General features: G+C 42.4%; 1 protein-coding gene across 2 annotated transcripts in view; it reads right to left on the bottom strand.

Annotated features, from left to right (window-relative positions):
- The window catches only part of pdgfc (platelet derived growth factor c), a 44245-nt gene extending 18237 nt beyond the window's left edge, over nucleotides 1–26008 (bottom strand). For both annotated transcript variants that reach the window (XM_069171769.1, XM_069171770.1), the window contains exon 1: nucleotides 25117–26008. In XM_069171769.1, coding sequence (XP_069027870.1) covers nucleotides 25117–25228 — 112 coding nt within the window. In that variant the 5' untranslated portion in view covers nucleotides 25229–26008. The remainder of the gene's footprint in view (nucleotides 1–25116) is intronic.
- Nucleotides 26009–26773: the final 765 nt, after the last annotated feature.

Raw genomic sequence — 26773 nt, 5'->3', positions numbered from 1 at the left:
TGTCCATCAGTTAGTGTATCTAGATGAAAAAAAACAAGAAACCCCAAAACTATTACTTCACATTGCAGATATCACTTTGATGTTTTCATTTGGGTTTGGTGGCGAGCCAGGTGGGAACAGACTGAATGACAGTGTGCCAGATGCAAAGAAAAACAAAGCCCGGGCATGAATTCTCAATGAACGGGCTCTTTCATAACCGTGCAAAGAGTTTGGCCTCAAGTGCAAACTGTCTGAGCAAATGAGGGCCACCTTCTTGGGGGCAACAATCAAATCTCTTTGCAAAACCATGTATGCACTCCTCGCCAGCAGAAACTAGACATTTCACCGAGCACTGCATTAAAGAAAAAGACGGATTTTCTGGCTAAGAATTAGGGAGCGCTTCACAACCGCGTGATACTATTGAAATAAATCCAATGAATTCTTTGTTCTGCTGTCAATATATAGATTTGATGTCTTTACCGTAACTACTGGCGTAATGCTCCTTTTTAAACTGTGGCGCGAGCAGTGGCAACATGCGAAGTTTGATTGACTGTTTTTAAAACCATTTGTTGGCTCAGGAGGAAATGAGCCGACAGCTTTCATGCTATTAAAGCTCGGTCCTCCATCACAATGACATGTTTTTAATTACATCCCCATTATTGTGCGCTCTAACGTACGTATAGGCTCATAAAGTACACCAAGAATAATGTAAAAAGACTATTTGATTCTTTAATGTATGACTCCAGATGCACTTGATGGAAGATATACACATGGTATTAATAGAAGTGGCCAAAAAAATGTACTTATATCATTGAATATATATATATACATAATAACATAATTCTCTGGGACAATCCATTAAATCCATTAAATGTTGACTGGAATGCCTCTTTATTCAGGCTATAATTAAAGGGTGAATGTGAAAGGAAAATCTGAGCTCACTGTTAAACAGAAAAGGGAAGAAGAAGAAGAAGAAGAAGAAAAAAAAAGCCCTTGTCATGAAAGCATTAGGTCCTGAAAAGGTATTCCAGAGATCTTCATGGATGAAATCATACTTAATCCAAAAAGTCTGCAAATATCCCGCTTAATCCTCACACACTCATCACAAGTAATTGCAGTAGGTGGGGGGAACAATGTGTTTGCATTCCTCTTTGGTTCAGGTCTTTGTGCAGGAAGCTCAAGAATGAACCATCCGAGCGATTCTTCGTCGTGGATCTTTTTGTTCACTTGCATCAAAGCAGGAGGTCCTTCAGAGCGAGCTCCGTCAAAGTACGTCAGCTGAAAACTAACATTTGATTCAAGGTAGAATCCAAGGTAAAAAAAAAAAAAACGCCTTCTTTTTTTTTTTTTTTATACATATATAAACAATACTGTCTTTTCATACTTCTTCCTTTTCAACCTTCCTATTGATACCCTCCCTACGTGATTTATCCTCTGAGCACTGTAAAAAATGCACAGACACGCTACCTCTCGGGCCGGATCCTGGGTGTAACGTTGACTCTGAAATGACCTCACTCTTAGGGTTAACCAATGTCATCTAATGATCAGAGACGCCGTACCCCCAGAGTGAATTACCTCAAACATGACTTTTCCTTGACCTACTTCTTTTTTTTTTTTTTTTCTTTTCCTCTGTGAGGAAAGTAGAGCTGACTATTAAGGGAGGAAGTGACTCTGAATAAATAGGAGTCTATACAGTGAGGCCATTGTGCTTTGTTCACACGTTAGTGGGTGAACCATTCATGCTGTTAAACATTAACCTTTCCCCTGCCAAAAACAAAACTGCAATGCACATTTAGAGACAACCATGGACATGTGCACACTTTCATTAGTGCACAAAAGCACTGACCTACAACAATAATACCACAAATGTTATAAGAATTTAAAAGAGCAGTATATATATCTTAACATACAAAGGCTGCCCAGCAATCATTCAGTACAGTGGATTCAAAGCCTGTGCACCCCCCCCCACACACACACACACATACATGCGTGCATACCCAGATGCTTTATTAAACGTTAGATAGCTTTAAGCAAATATTAACTAATGATAATGGTCTCTTTGTTCAGACTGCTGCATGTTTCTCATAAACAAGCAGAAGGCGGAATGAAAACCATCCATTCTCTGCGAGGCTCACTGGATTCATCTTTCTGCACATTGCAGTGTTTCATTAAATTGATCCCGAGCTTTGGAGTTTATCTGGTACTTGTATTGCATGTAGTATACTTGCAGACATAACTTTTGCCTTCCTCGACCACACCAATATTCAGACTGACACGAGGTCATATAAGAATCTTTAAAAAAAAAGTAGGAGTCACTGTTTGCTATTTTAATTACCTATTTCCCTACCGACCACAAATTCCCAGATCAATTCAAAGTAGTATGGAGAGTTGTATTTGCTCAGTAAATTGGCCAAATTATAATTTTTTGCAATTTTTTGGGGGGGCTAAAGATTGGTCCCCTACCACACAGTGTTCCCCCAGCAGTTCACGGCAGCTATTTCCTGTCCGGGCAATCGACAGCTGGGTCACTGTGACACCAAATCGTTTTTAATTTCAGCCCCTCCACCCCCGTTACCTGCTGATCAAAATGAACGCACGTCAAGTGACGAAACCGTACCTGACAAAGATTTTCCTTCTCTTAGTGAATGTGTTTCAGCCTCCGTGCAATCACTCCGGCATCTGCAGCTTATTAAGTGGATACTACAGGTGCAGTAAATTCCCGACCCGGCTTGGGATATTTATTGCTTTTGGGTTTACAGTGAGGCAAAAAAAAAAAAAAAAGGGGGAGGCTGAAACACGCCATGGGAATCTTTTATACCATTAAAAATTAATTTGGCTGTGTGGGACCCCTCTGTAGCTATTTGATCTGCCAGGCGTATGCTCCTGTGCGTTGGGCCGAAGAGGAAGTGCAACAGGTTTGACACCCTAAGTCCCGATACGTGTTGCTGAAATGAGGGCAGAAAGATGACTCGACAAAATATACACTTGTCCTGTAAAAAATTTGAAACACGTTTCAATAAATTACAAAGTATACATTCAAATATTTAGCCACCGTGTTTAGTACTGTGAATGGGACGATGCAGGTACTCTACACGATGACATGTGTTGTCGTTGCTGGGTCATGTTCATATACTGAGTTTAATCATGAGGGTTCAATTATTCATTCTTGTGTATACTGTACATTATGGATATCCACCAGGGGTGGGAGAGCAAAATTGATTCACTCATGTATTAGGATCAGTAGCCTACTTTATTCAGCTTTATCATAACAGTTATTTATTTAACTAACAGGTAAATGACATTACATTAGCCTACTGACCTCTTAAGTGGTATTGCTAATGACTGATATTTCATTAGCATGGTTTTAAGAAATCATCGAAAAATGAATTATATGAACTTTTCCTAATGTTCTAGGTTTAAGAAATTAAACAAAGCTTAGTAAATCATAATGTTAAACTTCAATACTTCCAGAATCACAAATAGAACTCGCCATACGTATCAGTTGCCACCCAAGTATCATAATAGTGTTGAATGGACGGAGATACGCACATCATCCCAGCCTCAATATCCACCATATTCATAGTTAGTATGGATAATATCCTCCTTATAGATTAAATATTGGGAGAAAGATCCCGGCACGGAGTCTGACTGACAGCACGAGTAGAATGAGCAAAGCTGCTTAATCTCCACACATCTCTGGCCCAGAGATTAGAGAGCATCCCATGGCAGAAATTTCACAGATGATATTGATTACAGTGTCTATCAACAGCTGCATATACTGCATGACCTGCTGCAGAGTCCCTGGCAATACAATAGACTTCAACCTGCTCACCTCCTCCTCTCGCTGGGAAATAACCCTGGGTACTGTTTTCCACAAATACAATTAATAATGTGAATAATGATGGTAAATCTACAATTATAAATCATAATTAGCTAGCTTGGAGGGGAATCATTGTCATCACAACACCCATGTTTCAGTACATCCAATATTGGAAAGTAAATATCCATCCATCATCTATATATTCTGCAATTTTTTTGAATTTTGTTTGTGTGTTTTTGATTCAGTAGATCTGTTTTTAAATATCATCCTTATGTTAAGATATTATGTCAAATGATACACAGCTATTGGACATGCAGAATGCAGTTGGGACCCTAAACTCTATAGGGCTCACCAATACTATACTGTCCTGTCACTCACAACTGCAGCAGACAACACACAGACTCCACAACACAAGATGCAGTCACAGCAAAAAATACTATCCATTCAAAACATGTTTCCTATGCTTTTTTTTTAATTTATTTTTTTTAGAATAGGATTTTGAGTTTTTATTCCAATCCTTAAAAAACGTGTCAAAAACAATGTGCCTTTTAATGTATATCGCCTCAAACAAGAGATAAATAGGTTTGTATGTAAATATGGTGTCTTCCACACTTGGTTGTGTCGGACATATTGGGAATGACAGAAAGCGGACTGAGACTGATCTCCATTAAGACAAACAGTAGCGGGGCTCTTAAAAAGGCAGTTTCCTCTTTTTGATTATAACATCAACAGAGGAAAAAGTTTGCAAAACGTCACACTTCGTCTAGCAGTTTAAAGGAGTTCAGCTCCTTTTTCGCTTTTGCAAACCCCTTAAACATCAAGTTCTGCCATCAGCAGGTGGACAATTATGACCCGTGAAAGCATTTTAAGTGAAGGGGTCAAAAAGGTCAAAAAGAAACGTAATCAGTCCTGGCACTGAAACATAATAATGTGATGCTTTATTGATCCCTGCAATGACATGCTACATTTTTATGGCGGCTCTACCTACAGGAGGGGGGCTGCGGAGTGGGGTGGGGGAGGATGGTGGGGAGGGTGGGTGGATGACCTGCTCAGAAACACTTTTGCAGGGCAGATCATTTCAGAGGGTGCAGTCGTCCCCCACACCAGGTCAACCTGACCAAGTGGAGAGGAAGGACATCTGTTGACACCTGCTGCAGAGGCAGAGCAAAACATCTGCAGGTCGTATCAGATGGCCCAACCTGATACTGCTAGTTTGTGTTTGAGTGCGTGTGGGTGCACGTACGTGTGTGTACATGTCATATTCTGCTACACCTTTCCCACAGAAGGGTACAACAGAGTTTACGTACGTTACATCTCACAACTATAGGAATATATTATGTTTCATCATCCCAAACAGACGGTAACTCGGAATAATGCAGAAGATATTCAACTTGTGTTTTTGGTTTTTGGTGTCATAAAACAGGTCCAAATCCTTTGTATCATTTTCAGTAAATGATACAAGCCACGTGCTAAGTACTTGTATACTAATTGTCATTAGAAGTATACTATTAAGATTGAAAAAAAATATAGTGTAAACTGAGGTTTGAAAATGAAACTGAGACATTTCGTGTCTCTCTGCAGCAGCAACATCAATTTCATATTTATGGATGAAATTAGATCACAGTTTCTAGATAACAATAATAATACAAAACAGATTGCAGTTCATTTTTCCACAAAAATAACTTGTGCACAGAAACGTAACAACGAGAAGATGCCCCGGAGCCCGCGCAGGATTTAATTTCCATAACTTCTATGAAACATATCCTTAATGCAGTGTTATCTGAGAAATGATTACAAACGGTGATAAGGTTTTCCAAAGTCCACAGCTGGCGGCCATTAATGATAGTGAATACGGCAGTAGTGCGCCAGCGCACGGGGTGCTGTGGGAAAAGGCAGGCACACCAAAGCTAAACCGAAGTCTTAAAACCCCTCTGGCTTTTGGGCCCTTCCAGCCCGGCGACTGAAACTCGTCAGCACACAACAGCCTCTCCTCAGATTACAATGGTTCCCCGTCCCTCAATGATTTCTCAGAGCCTCTAATTAGTGCCCACACTTGTGTTCGGCATCCAGAGCAAAATGAGATTGAGTGTCGCTCTTTACACTCCAGCCGTCTATTTGTGTTGTCCCAGAGGAATTCTGTGTCTGAGCCTCTGAGCCTGGATTTAGACACAATATCAGCACCAAAATCAGTCGTAAAGTGAGGAATAAATCCGCCCACTGTCAGTATTTCGCCTTTTACTTCATGACAAAAACACAGGCAGTTTCAAGTAAATACAGAGTTGTTGTTTTTTTTGTCGCTGTTACCCTCTAAAATATCTTGTAGAATCAACATTGATTTGTTTGGAGCTTAAAAAAAAAAACAGCCATAACCGCCAAAAAAAAAAAAGACGAAAGTGTTGCACCAATGAAATATTTTAAGCAACGTAAGGACATCACAATATTGACATACAGATCTCTTGCGCAGGAAAAAGAAAAAAAAAAAAAAAGAGCCAAAACAGCTGCCAAACCCTTGAATAAAGAGCAATAATATTGTACAATCAGGCTTTGCATTAATGAAGGATGCCACAGATCAACCTGGATTTCCTTATCAGCTGTCAAACTAAGAATCAATATCAAAGGTAATTATTGTTAAGTGGATTGACTGATAAGTGTGGAACCAAAAAGTCAAATAAAAAGACTGTGACATGTTTCTCACAAACACTTGGAGACCGGTCTAACCTCCCCTTCTGGCTGGAAACCAGGCGTTGACAGATGAACCGCGTCTTTTTTAAACCTCTCTTCACAGCTGTGGACGGCAGCTCCGGGCTGCTTTGTAGTCACATCTGTGAGCTGGACAGCTGGATATTTGGAGAAAATTACAGTTTGATCTGTGGCAGCCAGATTGGAAGACAGCTTTGCCATACCAGAACCAGACACTGCAATTAAGACTGATCAAAGATCCAGTTTCTTTTTTTTCTTTTGCGCTGAACGTAGCTGAGAGGGCCAGAAACCGATCACAATCCACTTTGTAGCTTCTTGGCTCCCGGACAGAAACACTGGAATCGGCAATGAGCGGCGTGGAGGAGGTCAATAATGTTTTCGACTAATGATTTCTAAATTGATGTTGGACCACACATCTGCTCTGGGATCTCTGTAAAGCTTAGGTTGCAACTTGGAGAACAGCCAAAGTCACACACTGAGTGAGTTTTTCTTCACACGTCCTCCTCCCCTTGTCCCATTACTTTAATCTTATCTTAAATCGTGAAAATCCACGCAACATAAACCTCCATAATGCTCGGAGTACAACATTTCCTGGCTCTTAAAAACTTAGCGTATCACTGCCACTGAGTCACAGCCGTCTAAACACAACAGCTGCCTAGACCCCCCCCCCAAAAAAAAAAAAAAAAAAAAAAAAAAAAAAAAAAATCATACAATTTACATAGCAAACATAACCTCTGAACAACCCTTTAAGAAGCTTGAAGCAATGCAAGAAAATCTGTGTGAAAACCTTCAAAGATCTAATGAGATTTTCAGCTATAGCAGATTGAATGATTAATCCAAAGCATTCAGGGAGGAGACATGTGAAAATACATTTTCATTTTGGGCAATTTTAAAAATGAAAGCCTTTGGTCTCTGTCTCTGCCTCCAGATACGGATCGATTTCTCTAAGCAAGTTGCCCCGGATCTCTAATTACCGCCACCCGACCAAGCCTTCGTAACCTTTTGGTCCAGCTGTCTAGAGAAGAGGGGCTGCAGTCCTGAACCCAGGGTAATGAAAGTATATTCCTTTCAACCTCTATTTACCGAGGGAGGATTTGCTGAGCACAACTGCTCTTTTCCTATAATATCCCGCTCCCACAGTTACCACAGACGGTGTAAAGAGGTCGGAAGCACAGAATTACAACTGATGACCCCCTTGGTTAAAAAAAAAAAAAAAAATTAAATTAAAAAACAAAACAAAACTGTTTTGTGAAACATTCCAGCTACCAGTACGCTGCTTTCCACCATCAATACCCTAACAGAACGCACGTCGTCCAAAACTCCAGGGAACAATGTCTGTGCATACATCCCGGCATGACAGCTTGCCAAGGGGCTGGCTTTGCTAAACCAAGCAAGTTTGTACCTGGATCTTCAGAGTTGACATGAGTAGCAATTTCAGGATTAGAAAAATGGGAAAATTGATGTTTCTGAGGGGAAATGTCTGCAGGCGAGGGCAGTGATTTAAGAGCCTGCAGGTTAATTCCCACACTCACAGGGCAGCTCTCTATGAGTCCATTCATTCCGGGGTTCCAAGAGTTTTATTGAAATCACGACGGCGGGATAAATACGCCGGAGCGTAGAGGATACGGTTTTGGAAAACAAAGTTACAACTTGTTTGAAATACAAAACCTTTTGATGAATCGTCTTATTTAACTCGCTTCCTCTGCTGTTTTTTTTAAATCCATAAAAAAAAAAGCTACCAATTAGATACCATACAATACCAAATGTCATAAAACACAGCATGGGAAAGAAAGTAAATGGGGACAAATTAGTTTTGTCCATTGTTCTTCATGTCAAAAGTTGGTCGTTGTGTCGGCAGTGTGACTCTTAAATCAAATTGCTGTCTTCATTGCTGCAGAGCTCTTGGCTGCTGTCTACATTTCAGTTTTTTTTTTTTCAAGTCAGCAAAACAACTACCTCATCAGTTAGAGATTTGACTAATCAGAGTTTTGGTGGGATTAAGAGTGGAGACATGTTGCTGCATTCCTGAAAAAATATTCCACAGAATAAAACCCACACGGCTGAAAATGTTGCAGATGTAAAAAAAAAAAAAAAAAAAGAAAAAAAAAAAAAGAAAGTAACTGCTTCAGGTAGCTTCTGCGTAAAACTTAAATGATGGCAACAGGATAGATTTGGCATTTTGCAAACAATGGAATATCCCTCCTTTCTGACGTAACAGTAGCATGTCAGGCTAAATGAATGAAATATGACATTTGAGTCTCATAGTCAGGCTACAGTTTGCTGCCTTTCACTGAACCAGATTTGAGGACGTCTTAAACTGCACTGTAACTTTTATCCCATTTTTAGCTTTCTTAATGTTTCAAAGACTGTTTTTAATGTTTTAATCACTGTTCCTAATAGTTTTTAAATGTCCTTTTCCTCATGTTGTGATGCTTTTGATGGTTTTATGCGAAGCGCGTTGAATTACCTTGTTGTTGAAATGTGCCATACAAATAAACTGGCCCTGCCTTCACCTTAGCTGGATCGCTGACCCAGTCACTGGGCAGTCCAATCACACGGCAATTATCAAAACAAACAATGACGATTCTCATTTCAAACAATTTCACTCCATATAAACACATCCTGTGATTAAACTACCAGCAGCTGTGATTGGGAAAAAAAAAAATATGATAATGATTCACCCGCTTTCAGCTCAGTGGTATGTTATGTTAATCAGTTTGTTCTCTACATGTTTTTGTAACTCATCAATTAGTTGTTAATTGCGCAGGGAGGAACTTAATTAATTCTCCCTCAGCACCTGAACTGCACGTAACCCTTGTTTGACCTTCAGTCACCTTTGCATTCAACAACATGCACACAGCATCTGACAATGATTAACATCTGCCGAGGACTACTGGGATATGACCAAACTCAGTGGGTCTCATGTTTGTGTGCTCGTTTGGGTAATGTTTTTGTAAAAATTACAAATAAATGGAAACTCTAAGCGCTCGGCACCCATTTAGCCTGTTTAATCATCCAGACAGGTCATTGAGCCTCTAACTGTCCACCGTTTGATAGAAGGCCTCCCAGCACTCCTCTCTCACTCTCTCCAACTGCTCATAAAAAAAAGCCCTTCAATCATCTTCGAAACGTTTGCCTCCGAACTTAACCTCGCGTCGTTTGCTGCGATCCTCATCACAGAAACATAAATAACAAGTGAAAGTCTGCCAGACACTAAAGTCCTTTTATTTATTTATTTTTATCTCTGGAAACAATGAATATTCCTGAAGCTGCATTCAAGGAACAATAGCCGTGCAATTAGCTCCTGAGATAAATGTTAACAGGACAGATGCCTTTCCCTCCAGTGAGAGTGAATATCCGGCGGAATATTTCTTACTGAAACGTCACGCCGGTTCTTGAAGAACGTAATTACTTGCTGTGTCCGAAGCAGCAACTGGTAATCTGGGTGTGTTTGAAGTACGACGGAGTTGGTTTCTAATAAATCACAGCTGCTGTTAAGTGAAAGAAACCGATTGCTCTTCACTGGACCTGCAACAAATCTGTAGTTACATACTGCACAAATAACCGTTGATAAGTATCGAACCCTCATCTCAAGATGTTAAAAGATGGATCACGTTGCAATTCACACGTTGTGTGCGCAAACCGGAACCGCCTGGGTTTGTTTGTAGTTACGCGGTTTGTGAACCTTGTGGTTTCAAGTCAGACAAAAACTGCTGAAGGTGCTGCGTGCAGTTGCCAGGGGTAACCTCGGACCTCATGGTCGGTCAGCACTTAAACCGTTCGCTTGTTGCGTGTCAAACCCCCTTGTTCTGTCTATGTTTGTGTGAAAAGCAGAGGATGTGATATGTGGGTGCGGTGACTCTGATGCAAGTCTTATACTTCATGACAAAACATTGAAGCTACGGCAAGTGTAAACTTCTGAATATTACATTTTGATCATTATATATTATATATATATTTACATTATATAAACACAGCCCAGAAAAGCAGGATCAGTTATAGATAGCTTGTCTATTAATTCAGGCTCAGCCGGTCTGTCTCTCCGGGTGTAGACCGTTGGAATAAACCAGTCGGTGGTCGACTATTTCAGCCAACATTGTCCTCCTTTTTCCACCGTCTGTGTTACGTTTTTCCAAATCACCGTAGAAACGGGAAACAAAAACAGTCTTATGAGCGAACGAACTGCACGGCGAAAAAGCTGATAAGTTTTTCAAAAATCGCCGTAGAAACGGGAAACAAAAACAGAGTCGGAGCTAGCGAACAGCACACTGATAAGTTTTGACGAAGATTTTGATCATGCAATAAGGCAGGCCTGTTTTTTGTTTTTTTTTGGTATTTTTGGCCTTTTTGCAAATATCTAGCCACTTTTAATGCCAGGTGCTCGCATTCTTACGAGCAAACGTTCCACCGAAACAAGCCCCCCACCCCCCTTGCCCCGGCCCCCTTTGCTTGGCGCCACCCAAGAGGATTGTGATTGATTTAAAGACATACAAACAAACCAGTGGTTTTTTGGTTGTTTTTTTTTTCCCTCCCTTACTAGAATGATATTGGTGTGGAGACGGATTATTCTCTAGTTCTGGCAATGCGACACTAAAACTCAGCAAATAATAGCTCATATTTGTCAGCACAATAACCTTTTTCTTGTACCTAAAAAGTATTTGTATCGAATGACGTCTACCGTGCAGTGGTCTTCGACGGATCACCATTTTGTTCGATTCTTTCTCCAATCGAATCATTTTGGCTGGATCTGTAGCCGTCTGCGTTTTGAGCGTTTCATTTACGTCACGCTCGAACACCGCCGTTGAAACGAGGGGACGCACGTGAAGCGAATTGAGACACGTCGCCGGGAAACCGACGTGCATTTTCAACAGCGCTCTTCTCGTTCTGTTATCTATAAACAAAGCTGGCTTTGTCAGAGCGGAGTGATAATTGACTCCGCTCAACGTCGGGAGAAAAACACTGACGGCGACTGAGCGGTGGAATAATTGTTCCGCGCCGGCGGTGTGTATTCGAACACGTCCGTCGATCTGCCTGAGGGGAATCCTTCACCACGGGCATCCGACGCCGCCGACCGCGCCAAAAAAACATGCCGGCTTCGGTGACCCGCTTCCAATCTGGGATAAAGCCTGTCAGCAGGTGTGAAGGGAGACAACGTGTTGAGCAAACTTTGGCTGTCGAGGCAGAAAAAAAAAAAAAAATGAAAGATAGATTTTGACAAACGGGAGTTGTGCATGACAGATCTGCCTTGTCATTGGTGTCTCATTAGCTGGTGTGGTTCCGGGCCATTTTAATGCCGTCGTCTGTAAAAGTCCTAATTAGAGGCAGCTGAACAGATGTAAGATGTAAAGAGAGGAGGAGGAGGAGGGGGAGGGGAGGGTGGGGCGGGGTTGGGATGGGATGGGATGGGATGGGGGTCGGGGGGAGGGGGGGGCTCAGCACCTTCTCTAACTGGTCGGTAACCCGTCATACTACGCTTACAGAGTCTCTCTTCCTCTCAGCATTACAAATTCAGGAGGCGTCCTTCGAGCCGTCATCGCACCACCTTCCCTGCGATGAAGAAAATGGGAGCGTTGACGTCTCGGAGAGACGCGAAGACCGAGGAGCGAAATGGTCGGTCTCTTTCGCACGGCTCATTCGTCTGTAGAAGAACCTACGTATCTACGCTTTCTACACTGTCTTTTTTTTCCTGACGTCGCACGGTCGCAGGTCACTTCGCGTATTAAAGGAGCCGTCTGCGGAGCAGCGAGGTCCAAGATTGAACCGGACACCCTTTCGCCTCGCTCTCCCATTCTAAGAGTGAAGGGAAGTCTTGACGTGAAACAAAACCCTTTTCCAGTGGAGCCAGTGTTTAGTTCGTCCCCTCCAGGCCACTGTAGAAACACGGCAGACGCAGTAAATGAAATGAAAATCTCATTCAAAGTTCATGAAAACAAACGGATTCCTAGCTTCAGATGATTATACACCAATGAAAGAAAAAAAAACGTTCAACATCATATCCCGTCGCCGCTAATAGATCCTCCTGAATTCTACACACTGAACTGTACCGAGCGTTGAACTATTTGCCTCGATTTGTGTCGTTTGAGTATCTGTAAACGGTGCTCCAAAAGGTTTGAGTGCACAACTAACCAGCATCAGTTTTGTGCACGGGGTCCAAATGCGAGGTTGTGACATTTCTGGAACCTTGGGAGTTGTCTATCCTGGCATGTTTGGCACAGCTTTTCTGGCACACCTCAATAGAGTACAGCCACAATCAAGATTAGGAGTTACACCGGTGCTTTTTTTGTTTTTTTTCCTGCTAAAATGTCTGCTGCGAGAAACGCCACTCCCTCCAAGATGTCGGCGCATAAAGCCGAGCAGTAAAACACAACATGCCCTCCACTTCCTACAAGACCAATTAACATATATATCACCTTACTTCCACTTCTGAGATCGCGGACATTTTCTCATCGCGCCGTCTCGTCGCCGTGCGTAATTCCAGATCCGTTTTAAACTTCCCCTGCCTTTTCGCCACTTGACCGAATTTTGTCACGTGCTGTATCCCTCAAGATGTGCTGAGCCACGCGAAACATCTGGGCAGCGAGCCCTTTCTCTTTCTGCTCCTCTGCACCAAATTGCCTAACCGCAAGCCTGAATCTCGTTCCCTCTTAATCGTCGAGTACAATTCGTTTACAGGCGTTTAGCACCGGCGACGTGCGCGGGGGCGGGCGGGGGGGGGGGGGGGGGGGCACTCGAGGTACGGCGCGGGCGAAACTCGGCGCGAGGACGTGAGGAAGGCCGTCGCCACTTCGGCAGTCGACTGGATTCCACGTAACGAAAAGGATCAAATGTGAGGAACAACTGGGCATGTCCGACGGATTTACTGGAAGGGAGGCCATTGAATGAACAACGTGCTCCCTTCCAGTAAGTCGCTCGGTGTTGCCAAGTTATGTTTCACTTTGTACAAGGACATTCAGCTCTTCCTGCTTGCAACAATGTGGCAGATCGCTCACTGTATTGTATTCATTGTACAACTGTGAATGAAATAGAAAAGGCCACGCTGAGCGCCAAGATATTACGTATCCTGTTACACGTTTTTTTTTCTTTCTTCTCAAGCCTCAGATCATCAGCAATTGTAGCTACTGGAGTGACAATGCACGAAGTTGTAGCTCCAAGACGAAACTCTTTCCAGCACCGCAAATCAAATCCTGCACTACACGGGAGCCGGGCAAGAGGTCATTTCATTCTTGTTTTATTAAACGGAGATTGCTGCATAGCCACAGCTTCGCAACGAACACTCAAGACACACACACACACACAGTTGGCAAAAACCATTCCGGTCAGTCATAACACCTAATAGCTAATGTGCATTTTCATTCCAGTTGGGCTGAAGAAATGGATACCCTCTCGTGGGGATCCGAGTGTAAGCACGCCGTGGCGGAGCGTATCCAGCAGGCACCGAAAACCTATTTGTGCTTTGGGAAAAGCCATACATTCTCAAAATAGTATGTGTGATTGGGTTACCGGCTCCGTATGCCGCTGGCATAGCGTTGTATATCACGTCTCACCATGTGCTAGGTGACATAATCCAGCCAGCATGGGAAGGCGCTGCGCCGATGATTACTGGGACAGGTGTGTTTTTTTTTTTAATTTTTTTTTATTATTCCCACCCCCACCCCACCCTCAACCCTAAATGCATTAGAGATGGAATATTTCACATCTCCATTTAATAGCTCCTGGTTCTTTTCTCACTCTCCTCCAATGGCACATAAAGAAGACACGGCGGTGGTTTGGTTTCCACGGGCCTTGCATGAGTTATGAGTTACTGTTGTAAAGTATTTTAGGTAATGGGAATAGAAAACAAGAAAAATGCCCCCCCCCCCCCCCCCCACGTGTACTTCGGAAGGATGAACGTTTGAGTGATGTTGCTGCTTCAGAACTCCACGACGAGCGGCGTGGAGAATAAAAATTATTCTGTTGTGATGGACACGAGTTCAGCCGAATGAGCTTTTAGCGAGCCGAGGCGGCCCGGCGTCGCACGGTAACTCTGAGCCTGAGGTACACGAGGTTACGCGGCACAAAATGTTCATCTGAAAATGTCATTTACTTTACGAGACGGCCTACAGACCGAGTGGCAAAACTGTTTGAGAGTGGTTCGGTTGTCTGTGAATGAGCTTTTTTCCTTTGTCAGACTGGTGCAGAAGTAGATGAAGCACAAAATATGTAGATGATTAAGACTTTTCCTGGTTAAAGGTTACCATAAATATAATGTAGGGTAACTGAAAAGGTGCAGGTGAGCTTTTTAAGTTACTTCTATTTACTTGTAATTAATTCACCAGCAATCTGCAACATTTGACAGTACAGGCAGTGAAAAACGTGCCAACGTTTGACCTGACAAACAAGTCGTTGTCTTTACCACATTGCAAATCTTTACCGTGATCACGTCAGATTGAGCACAGCCCAGCAGTTCACTGCAAGTTCATCTAATAACTGTACAGAATACAGGAAGGGCTTTTAAATTTGTTTTATTGATTAGGATTTTTATAGGCTTATCTCGGCCCATTTCAAGTGGCATTTAGTCTATCTCAATAAATGCTGCAACCACAGCCTTTTGAATATGGTCAAGTCAGTAAATGCAGCAGCTCTTCTACAGATCTTCTTTATTCTCATATTAACTGCTGAAACTATCGATTCTGCGCCGTGCTGTCCAATGTGCATCCCGAACTGTATGAGGCTGTTCACACATCGGTAACTCTCATTTCTGCTTTCTAAAATTAGCACGCTTAATGATGGTGCTTGACAACCATGAAATATCTCGGCTGCATCAGATGAACCCGGTAGCTCAGTTTCACACATGATGAACCCTTCAAATGATAATGAAGAGGGAGGGAGACGTGCTAAAGGGGAAACCAGCTTAGTTTGTTTGTGCCACAGTGATGGGTCCGCGTACTGTGACCTTTGAAACAGTGTGGTTCTGGCTATCGGGCAGTGTGGATTCACTATTTACAGTGTGGATTCACTATTTTCAGTGTGGAATTCGTAAGTTTAATCAAACCTAATCACGAATCAGTTTAATCAATAGATATTTTGGGACAATGAACCCACACGTACAGCCAGAGACATGGGCTTCGTTCACAACGCAGGCAAATCAGATTTGTTTTTACAGATCAGATCTTTAGGGCAGACTGTCCGCACTGTTATTTGCAAGTGAGCAGATGAGATGCGGCGTGTTCAGACATCACCGTCGATTGTCGTTGGCCTCCACACCGCCAAAATCGACATTCTCTGAGAGCGCTAAAAGTGACTTCGCCATCGTGATCCGTGTTGCCAGTGACGCAAAAAAAAAAAAGTCAGATCTGAGCCACCAGAGCATCCGGACCAAGACGCATCTGTACAAACCCGATTGGAATTGCATTTTAAACCACTTCCAAATGGGTTTGCACTGTATTTCATGTCGTTATTTTCCTCTCCAAACTTTGACAAAAAATGGATTTGGACTGGCAGTCTGAACAAAGCTATGAAGAACTACGTCAAGAACAAGGAGTCCTACGACAGACCCCCACAGCATCATCAAGTCGGTGTAAGATTGCATAAAGAGACAGAAGTAACTGAGACAGCCTAAACCAACAGAAGATGTAGACATAATCGGTGGTGATTCAGAAAAGTAGAGTCTAAAGAAGGTAGATCATTAAGTACTGGTTCATTAACAGTATCTAGCTGTTGTCGATCAACTTTAGTTCTTGATCTGTGTTCTTTAGTACCCGCCCAGTATTCCGGATAGATAGACGACTATTCCGCTGTGATTTGTTACGGAGAAAGTCTTATTCTATCATGAAAGACACAGCTGCGAGATTCCTCGGCGCTTGCTCTGGATAAAGATGCCTGTCGGTCAACTGCAAGGTGATGCCCACGAAGCCCAGTGAATGAAAGAGGAGAGTTATTACAGGAAACTTTGAAATACCTCTCTGATAGGAGGTGATGACATCTGCCAAGTTATGCAGAGGGGCCGACCAGAGACAGTAACCAAGGTCAACTCATCTCGCTGCCAAGATTCTTTTGGTCCAGCTGGAATCCAGGTTGCCCGAAGGAAAAAAAAACAATACTCACAGGACAAGTGAAGTCTATGTAAAAACAGTGCCATATTGGCGAGGTTTCAGACCCTCACAGCCTCAACTCGATCCAAATTATTTGTGAATGGAGGGTCCTGTTTTAGAGAGAATCTGTTTTATGACCGACTCTTGTCAGCGTTTGCAGTTGATCAAACGATCTTTCCGAGCTGTTTTTAAGCTGAGATAAGTGCATTCGCTTGCCCGGGCATGTTCGGTTTTCTCTGTAAAATGCACTCTTAATTACCACAGTTTAACTCAAATGCACCCGTTAATGAAGGCTTTTTAAGTTAATAAAACCATTAAAATATAAGATGCAGCATTCGTTTTTTTTTTTTTTTTTAGGACAGGCCGGTCGGTGAGGGTGACTCCGCTGTCTAAACGTACTGTTTTCGAATGGAAACGTCTCACCTTTTTGTGTTTTGAACTAACTTTCATGACCTCTGAAGTCCTTCAGCCTCTCAAAGCTGCAAAAAAAAAAAAAAAAAGAAGCGTAGCTCACTTTGCTTTGCAGACATGTTTTTGACCCATAATATTTCGATGTGAGCAGAAAGTAAAAAAAAAAAAAAAAAAAAAAAATCAACCAGGTGAGAACAAACAAAGGGAGCTAAGAAGAAGATGCTAACTCGCAGTGAAGGACAGGTATTTGCACTGACAAGTAATTTTGACTTTTGACAGTTATTGCTCCACCCTTCACGCAGTAGCCAGACACTTCCCTCAGTCTGTCAGAATCAGTGTTAGCATCTCAGTAGTTTCTTAGTTTAAACATGTATATACTGTGCTTTTTTTTCCTGCTCTGGGTGTGTCACGCAGACGTGCACTTGACTCATAATTGCTAATTTTCCTATTGCTTTGTTTGATGCGGCCCGCTTCATGTGGAGCTGCCGTCTTCGGTGCCAGTGAGCCGTGCCGTAGCTACTTGCGGTCATTGTGCCAAAAGCAGCTGATAACATTCACCGAGCCCTTCAGCTAAGGAAGCGAGCAGCTTTTTGGTTCGACTAATTTCAATTCCACTGATAAGAAAAAAAGAAAACACGATAGAAACGTTGCCTGTATTTATTTTGCTTGGTGATTCATCTTCTTTTCTTTTTTTTAACGCTGTCAAATAAATTGCGTCTTTCAGAACAAGCATTTACAATGAAACATTGACAAATCCCAAACATTTGAAATGACATTGTGCCAAGATGGTGGTGAAACCCTGTCACGGTCCTTATCTGCCAACTGGTAATATTTCAGAAAGTGGGGCTGTTATTGGAGGGCAGCAGGACAATAAAACCACTCCGGACGATAAGAAATTGAAAGAGGAAAAACACAGTGCCACACCAGAGATACTATTTACAGACATTATTTATCCAGGCAGTGTTTGCTGAGCATGGAAGTGTTGCCAACACCAGCCCTCCGATTTCCATTCAGACCGTTTCAGACACACCTGGGAGCAACAAGTGCACCGACTGAATCTCTGATACTCGCCACTCAGTTGTTACAGGTTAAATGCCTGGCTTCAGGGCACCTCTGTAGTAGCTACCAAGATAACATTTCCAGATACTTTTTTTTTTTTTTTTTTTTTGGGGGGGGGGGGGGGGGGGGGTATTCTTAACCAGACTTTTACTTTGAATTCAAACTTTCTCACTTCATAACTGAATCTGTTTCCTTCCCATGAATAAAACCGTGGTTATGTTCTTTTAATGTACAAGGAAATTTCCATGTTCTGCCACCGGCTCGGTTTCAGCCCGGAAATGCTGTTGCTGTGGTAACGCTTGCTGTCATAGTCTCACAGCATTTTATCTGACACATATCACTGACCTGCAGCTGTCCGTGATGATGTGAGGTGATGAGGTTAATGAAGTGTCAGAAGTCTTAGTTTATTGCTTGCTATTTGCGTAAACTATTGAGTGAACATTTTGAGGAGGAAGAAAAAGTAAATTTTACCTGCGTGTCACACACAAGTTTTTACACACAGGAATTGAATCACTGCATGTAACCCTCTTTATTTTATTAAGGGCGTATGAACGAGCGAGACCTCCTGTGAGTGTAAGGAGTGGTTCTTTTTTGGACGCAGCCTGAGCAAATATTTCTTTTATTTACTATCCAAATATCATTATTGGGACATTATATCTGCCACCCTATTATTACAAGTGATTTGTGATTGTTGATATGTAATTTGCCAATTGAGTTATTATATGCTAACCGACGTAGACATTGTACTAACTATCCGAGGCAATGGATGAGTTGCTAATACTGGATTCTATGTAATTGTAGGCTCGCTATTTTACTAGGTTACTTATTATGGGAAGTTAATGTTGATATTTTACTAGCGGTCGGTGGAGCCCAAAACAGAGCAACAAATTTCTGTTGTGAATCTTGTTTTCTTGACAGTGTACCAATTAATTTTCACAATAAGTCAGGTATAGCTCATGTTTACGGTTATCGTTTTGTGATTTGTTATCATTGAAATTGAAATCAGTATTTTCCCAATTGCTCTGATCATAAAGATGGACAATAGAGAGGTAGATTAAGCTGCATGAGTCGTTAAGGTTTTTGGACAGTTTGATACTTTGCACTTGTTCGATACTTGTTGCCATTGGAGTCCCATTAATCAATCGCTGCCAACTGTTTTACACTTTTCAAGTCTACCCGAAAGAATGTTATTTATATATAATATTTTGGTTTTAGTATCACTGCAAAGTTGACCTATTAATTCTTTTACTACATATTAACAATTGGCAAATTTGTGTCTAACCTAAAATTGGTTATTCGTAGGGATGCACCCAAAGAAAATTAGCTGATTAGCATCTTACAGCTTGTTTTCAGCAATTTTAGTTTTACGTGTCAGAACTTTAAGACTTTAACTCAGATAAACTCGTTGTCCCTCCTCAGCAACTAGACAAACAAGGGCCATGAAACATTATCTACAGCTAAAGAGATCGATTTATTTCCTCAGGGGGTTGGTAGAGACCAAAACTGGGCTAAAGAGAAACCAAATATTATCCAATTCTCAGAAATACAACTTAAAAAAAAAGAAGCAAATGCTCCAGCTGGATGTGTAAACTGCTTGACGAAACACTTGTTAAATCCACTTTATAAGGCAATGAATTATTACCTCACTGTTTGGTTTATAGCTGTTAAGTGGCCACATCTGTTATTGCAAATTCAAAGTGTCATGCCCATCCACTCTTTTTTTGGAGACCAACCTATTACTTGTTTTGGTCTTCGTTAGACCCTTGCTGGCTAAAACATTGTCTGCAAGCAACAACAACAAAAAAAAAAACGTGACAAACAAAATTCAGCCTAGGCCCCGACAGAGCGGGTGTCTGTGGAGAGTTTTTTTTTTTTTGTTCCTCCCCTCAGCAGAGCTTCAACCTGTGACCCAGATCCCTCGAAAACTCCTTTTGGCTTGGTGAGGTGGTGGGAGAGACAGTGCGCTGGCTGCCCGAAATGACAAACAGCAGGCAGGCGGTGGCATGCTTTGCTTGCCAAATACAGCGCTCCACGTTCAAATAGTGCTGACAGGGAAAACACAGACACTTTTATCCAGGGGTCCCCTCTTCTCTGGAGTGAGATGTTGAGGGGAAAATCTCCTCCCCGCCAGCAGACACAGACCTGCCTGTATTCGGTCGTTTTCTACTACTATCGTGGAAAAATCACAAGAGTGCAGACTTTGGGGATTTTCTTTTTCTCGCTTACGCTAAGTGTTTCCACGGGAACTGTTGTATTTAGATACATTCATAAATGAACAGGAGCAAGAAGACAAAATCTTCAGTAGCCTCTTACCGAGACAATAAACCTCTCTTTATACAGTGTATGTGGGGCTCATCCGACAGCAGTGATCTACTCAGTGTAATTCGTTGCCCTCTTCGCTTCCCGCCGAGTTCATTGAACATTCGAGCCATCCATTTTCTTTGATGGTTTTAATTCAGCCGAGCATACCGTCCGCTATTGCGCTGCCCACTACAATGATTAACTGCATAGTGCTGCATTCATTCATTCAAGCATATCTATCAAAGTACGGGCTCTTCTAAGTGGAAACAAGCTTTCCCAGGGAAGCGGGCTCAGGAAACATCTGACCCGTATTAAAGAATGAATGGAGATTCCACAGCCCGGCTAGTTTTGTTTCACCAGTTTAAGAGCCGTATCGTAATTTCAAATTAAAACACAGAGTCGAGCACTATGGAAACCACTTAAAATAACATTGTGGAAATGTGAATGCCAGCTGGCCACATTTGTAGCTGCCCGGCGAAGAGGCTTGGACCTATATAAATCACTATGTTTGGTCTTTTCAGGACAGATTTGGTAACAGTTGGCCGAGAAGTGAAAAAAAACAACAACATTATGACGCTTCTTAACTTTACACGAGTATAGGCTACTGAACATTATGATACACAGTGACATGATAGTGCCTGAATTTGTAAGGAAATATTGGTGTCAAACAACTTTAGCAAAAAAGCATCAAACAAGTGAAACGGGATGATTTTATAATAGAAAAATGTCATCGTCAGCATATAGTTTAAACCGCTAAATGCATTTCCTGGTTTCTGTAAAGTAGAATAATTGACTTCAGCTCACAGTTGGCATCATTTTAAGCTCTACGATCAGATATTTCTTATCAAAATGCTTCCTCGGAGTTGTAATTTACAAGTTTTTATGTGTACAGGATTGTACCTTTGAGTAACAGAACGACTGTGCGACCCCGGACCAAAATAACTCCTCCCACTTTGTTGCCTGCAAGTGTGCCATTAATAATACTTCTTTGCTAGCTCTGAATGAATGGATGGGTGATGTAGTTCGCGTTACACCTGGAACGGTCGTGATTCCCAGCAGGGCCACCCACTCTCTTTCCTGCTTTTAAATCCCCACCGCAAACATCTTATTTGTCTACATCAGAATCTAATGAATGCACAATGCACCTCTGTCCTCCATGTATGTATACGTGGTACACGGCACATGTTCCCCAAAGGCCTATGACCCCTATAACCTCAGTCCTACCCCCCCCCCCCCCGATCCCCCCTCCCGCGCCCACCGCCCACCCCACCCCCACCTAATCTCATAATCTTTAGCGGAACAGCAGCCTCTGTGATCATTGGCAGGTCTAGTGCGGCGCATACCTTCCTTCCAGTGGTGCTCGGGGGGGGTGAGGGGGGTGGGTGGGGTGAGGAGGGGGTATGTGGAATATCACAGGTAATCCGCATCTCCTACAAATATCTGCCGCGGGATTTTTCTGATGAGATGTGGGTTTGTGCGCACGGGTGGGCCGGGACAGGATACGAACATAGCCTTCTACGGGAAAGAGTAGACAAAGCACTTAACTCGAAGGGGGGGGGGGGGGGGGGGGGATTTGACGAGGCACCCCCGGAGATGACGTGTGATCGGGAAGCGGAGATGCGCCTTCAGCCGGATGTGCAGTGCCAACAACTCGGCCAGCATTTGCCAAAATACATTACTTCAAAAACACTAAAAGGCCATCACGGCACGAGTAAACTAGCGTGTATAGGCTATTCGGGAATAGGCTTAAGGCAGGGAGAAGTGTGACTTTAGATACAAATCTATTTGTGTAAGTGGGAGAACAACACTGATCGAACTTTGCCACTATAAAGTGAACAATGGACCATGAAACGTGTGGTTTTGTAACAAATCACAGTGCTGTCTCTCATAAAATATCTTTATAAATATAACATGGCTGCTGATTTCCTTTTCCAATCGCCTGAGGAGGAAGAAGAATGCTGCCTGGATTGCATTCACTGCCATTATTTGTTCCAGTCCGGAAAGATAGACCTACAAAGCTGAGGACTTTAACATTGGAGTCTGTGGTCTTTATCCTGCATAACACATGGTGTTACAGTGTGTCTTAAGGCTGGAAAGATTGTTGTTTTTGGTTGAATATTATTGAAAATATTGTGTTTCGCTCAGCATTGACTTTTTTCATATTTAACCCAGACCAAACCAGGTACTTTGAGTTCCCTAAACAAAACCAAAATCAGCTGTAGAGGCAAGGAAAACAAATGATACATTTTGACAATAAACGTTTTACAGATGCATTTTGTTGATAAAATGCAAAATAATGCAAATGAGTTGTTTAAAATAAATTGGGGGAGTTTTAGGGAGAAATAGTTGTGTAAATTAAGACTGTTTGTTCTTTAACCACTCACAATGAGAGAATAAGCACAAACGTCATGCGTCATAACAAAAAAAAAAAAGATTTTTCAGCACAACAAAAGAATAATGTTTAGACATGACCAGAGGCTGTGGTTGTGGTCAGGCTGGACACGTTTTCCTTCAACCATATTTCACATCCAAAACTCAACACAACATTTTTGTTGCACGACTGACGATCTCATTTTTACTTTTTTTTTTTCTCTCAAAAAGCATGAAATCTTATAGCCATGTGGCGAACACATGAGAATAACATGTGCAACACTGCAACCTAATTCTCAGTGGCGGAGAACGGAAATGTTTGCAATATTTATGACCACAACACACACAATTTAGATTTCAGAGTTCATGCCCATTTCTTCTTGAGAGTTTAGTCTAAAATCATTTGTCGTGACAGATGGTTACTCTGCACAGCTCTGGCTCTCAATGGGAGATGGTCGCCTCTGATATCGTATGGAGCCACCGGCAGCCGCTTGCCAAGTTCAATATGACCGGGGACTGTAACTCTCCAGGCAACTACTACTAAACATGCCAGACAGGGTCTGCCCCCCCCCCCCCTCTTCCCCCTCCATCAGATCGATATCAAATTGTCTCCGCGGAGCATCAGCAATCAAGCACGGCAGCGCAGTGAGCACTAGGAGGCTCCAGTCAAAGGTTGCAGACGCTCCGGCCCAGCTTTGCCCTCAGCCAACGTGTGACCGCAGTTTTAAAGAGTTCTTTGACAGTTTAACATCCCCCCCCCCCTTCTCTCCTCTCCCGCTCCCTCTTCCCTGCCCTCCCTCCCTCCCTTCCTCCCTCCTCCTCCCCGTTGTTTTCCTTTCTCAGCCGTCCTGATTAAACCTGGAGGTCCCGGCGGGAGGCTCTGATTTCCTCAGCCCTGACTGTTACTGTAGTGAAGTCAGCGCTGCATGTCCTCACACAAGGCCAGACGAACTCACCGGCTACAGAAGAGTGAGTAATGAATGAGATTTGACCAGTGCAAACATCTGCAGGGTGCTGCCATGTTGGTACTTTGAAATGTGAGATATCTTGTGTCTCCATGTTGGTGTATAAAAAAAAAAAACTCTCTGAACATTTCACTGTTTACTGCAGATGAAATAAGTATCCTTAACTAATGCCTTAGAGATAAGTTATAAACCATTAATAAGGACTACTTTTTGGAAAACCCGTCCTGCGCAGCACTCGCTGCTCACCGGGAGGACTCATCCAGGGATCCAGTAAGTGGTTCAATAGTTTATCTGAGGTGTGAATTATAGAGCAACAAGATCAAGCAACTGTCATGGCTTCTTATAGCTTATTTATAAAGTATTAGTAAAGGATTTATCAGCCATAAATAATAAAATAAAAACAAATCTTAACAAGTGGATTCCCTTTACAGCATGCACAAATTATTTCGTACTTTCAGTGAGCATATTCATATTCAAAAACTCCCATTTTATGACTCCTATCTTAGAGGCCCTTTGAGCACTGGATTGGTCAGCTGCCAATTAAGGATGGGCTACTTTTGGCAAAACTGTCCTTGTGGCCTACATTTCTGCTGTCAGTGAGTCCAGGCTCAGGATTCGCTGTTCTTAGCAGTGTTCTGCATTCACAAAAAGGCTATAAAAACGTAATATTGCAGAGAATGATCTCTCTAAGTAAGTTTAATGACTGTGAACGATGAATCAGTGCATAAACAAAATCCCTGCATGCTCAGAGAAAAAAAACAAACATGCACAATCTTAATGATTTTGTTAAGATTAGAAAGATGTTTCTGTGCTCCCTGCAACACACACTGTATACAACAACAAAGAACTTGACTGTTAGCTCATAATGGCACAAATCACGGCAGGGTGATTATTTAATTATCCAACTGAAGATAGATATACCATCAACATCAGTTTGGACGTAACATTAAACACTGAGAAAAACAAACTGGATTTTATGAATTAGTGCAGTTCAGTGCAGTCAGTTCAGAGGGTAAGCAAATTACATCGCCCGGAGCGACTCCTGCTGAATGAATGGAGCCTTTTTATGATCACAAGGAAAACTTCTCCCACGGGACGTGGAATTTCAGGAGGGTTTCCCCTCTTAAACATACACGGGTACACTTTAAAGGTAATGTTGCACTTCCTATCCGGGATAACTCCGTTTGAACTATATGAAATGCCCCCATTCATTCCAACTCCACATGCAATATTTTTTTTTTTTTTTTTTTTTTTTTTTTTTAAGAATGGCTTTCAGCTCAGTAAGACTGAGCATTTTTGTGATGTGTGTGTGTGTGTGTGTGTGTGTGTGTGTGTGCGCGTGCGTGCGTGCGTGCGTGCGTGAGAGAGTGAGAAATTCTCAAGTTTATGTCCAATTAAATAAGTTTGCCGAATGAAAACAGAAACGCATTTAAAAACTCACCGTTTTGCTCCTTTACACTTGGAAGGTGAAACTTGCTGACGTGACTTGATTCAGCCTCCGACCCATTTTGTTGGAGAAGCGATGCAAGGAGGAATAAGAATGGAAGGATCATTTGGATGAGTGGTAGTTGGCGATCACAAAGCGCTGTAGACGGGATGGTTTGGTATCACCACACGCACGCGTCGTTTACGGGACACCAGTGCTGCTTTGGACACATTTGGAGAGGATACACGCAGAGTAAAATCCACATAATCTTAATCATCAGTCCTCTGTGTAGAAAAGTGAAAATTTTTAACTCGATGACTCAAGAACAAAATCCTCTCCAGAGCTTCCAAACCTGCCGCTGCTGCGCAATGCAAGTGCGCACCTGTTGGTTCTGCGGAAAGTTGGAGACTGAGTTGAACAAAGTTTGGTTTTTGAGCAATTATAATCCTGGCATTAGTTGTTAAATCGTTCTCTTGCACGCATATCATCTACGGAACGAGGTCATTAGAGACGCACAGATGCATTTTGGCTAAAGCGCGCGTCCACGGTGCGTTCTTTACTCCGTCTGATAAATCCCCCGCAGATCTGTTCGCATTACAGCAAAAGCTCACACACAGACACAAGCGAGAGAGTCCGGCAACTTGATACAGTGTGTACCCAGGAACCATTCGCAACACCGAGACGAGTTCTGTTGTCTGGCGCGGTCTGGAGTCATAACTCGGGAGACTGAGATAAAATATCGCTGCGCGGCCGGGGTTGGGTTTTTTGGGAGACTGGCAACTGACAGCACAACAGGTGCTATACATAAAGTACAACTTCCCAGCCGAGGAAACTCCCCGGGATGTTAACTATTCCGCTGCTGCCTGGTCGAATGAGGTGTTTCACCCACTTTCACCACTTCCCTTTTTTTTTTTTCTTCTTCTTCTTCTTCTTTGTTCCACTATTGTTGCAAACAGTTTCACATGTTTCCAGTAGTTACCAGGAACAGTTTGTAAATCTGAGCTCAGATTGTAATAACTTTGCACGCTGTTTCCTCCACAATTGAAAAATGAGCTTTAACATCAGAAGAAAGTTTTAATGTTGCAGCATTATTCTGCATCATTAAACTATTTCAGGGGGAAAAAAATAAATAAATGCACCAATTTTAACTGGCTACTAAGTGCACCCCAGCTTCCATTATATTAGTGCTTGTCAATTTCTCTTTGCATACTAATTATTGGACTACTGTTTGAGGCTCAGTTACATCTGCAGTTATATAGTCCATAAATTCACATCAGGATTCAAACTGAAACTTATAACTTATAAGAAAAATGCCAAAGGAAGCTCATTTCAACTGCGGAACGACTCTGTGAAAACATTGATTCATTTGCCCCACAGAGACACGAAAGATAAAAGTCTACCCAAACAAAACTTTTTAACACTGTTTCGTGCTCTGCCTGAATGTTTCTGTGGAAGGAAATGTTTCAGGGCTTCTCAATTTGTCATATCAAAGCGAAGACGCCGCTCGGAACAATACTCCCTCCTGTTCCCAATTTCCTTTCTCTCCGGCGCAGCGTTGTACCTCATCAGCTGCGTTTCATGTGGTTCCTCCCATCCTATTGTCGGCGAAATCCGGCAGTGTATCCCCCTGCTGTATGGTGAGACCGTTGCAGCACAGACACAACAATCAAAA

The sequence above is a fragment of the Embiotoca jacksoni genome, unplaced genomic scaffold, assembly GCF_022577435.1.
Source record: "Embiotoca jacksoni isolate LCO1_2020_lvr unplaced genomic scaffold, fEmbJac1.0.p SCAF_5, whole genome shotgun sequence".
Classification (NCBI taxonomy): Eukaryota; Metazoa; Chordata; class Actinopteri; family Embiotocidae; genus Embiotoca; species Embiotoca jacksoni.
Note: the sequence above shows the minus strand (reverse complement) of the source record. Positions and strands in the feature narration are given on the sequence as shown.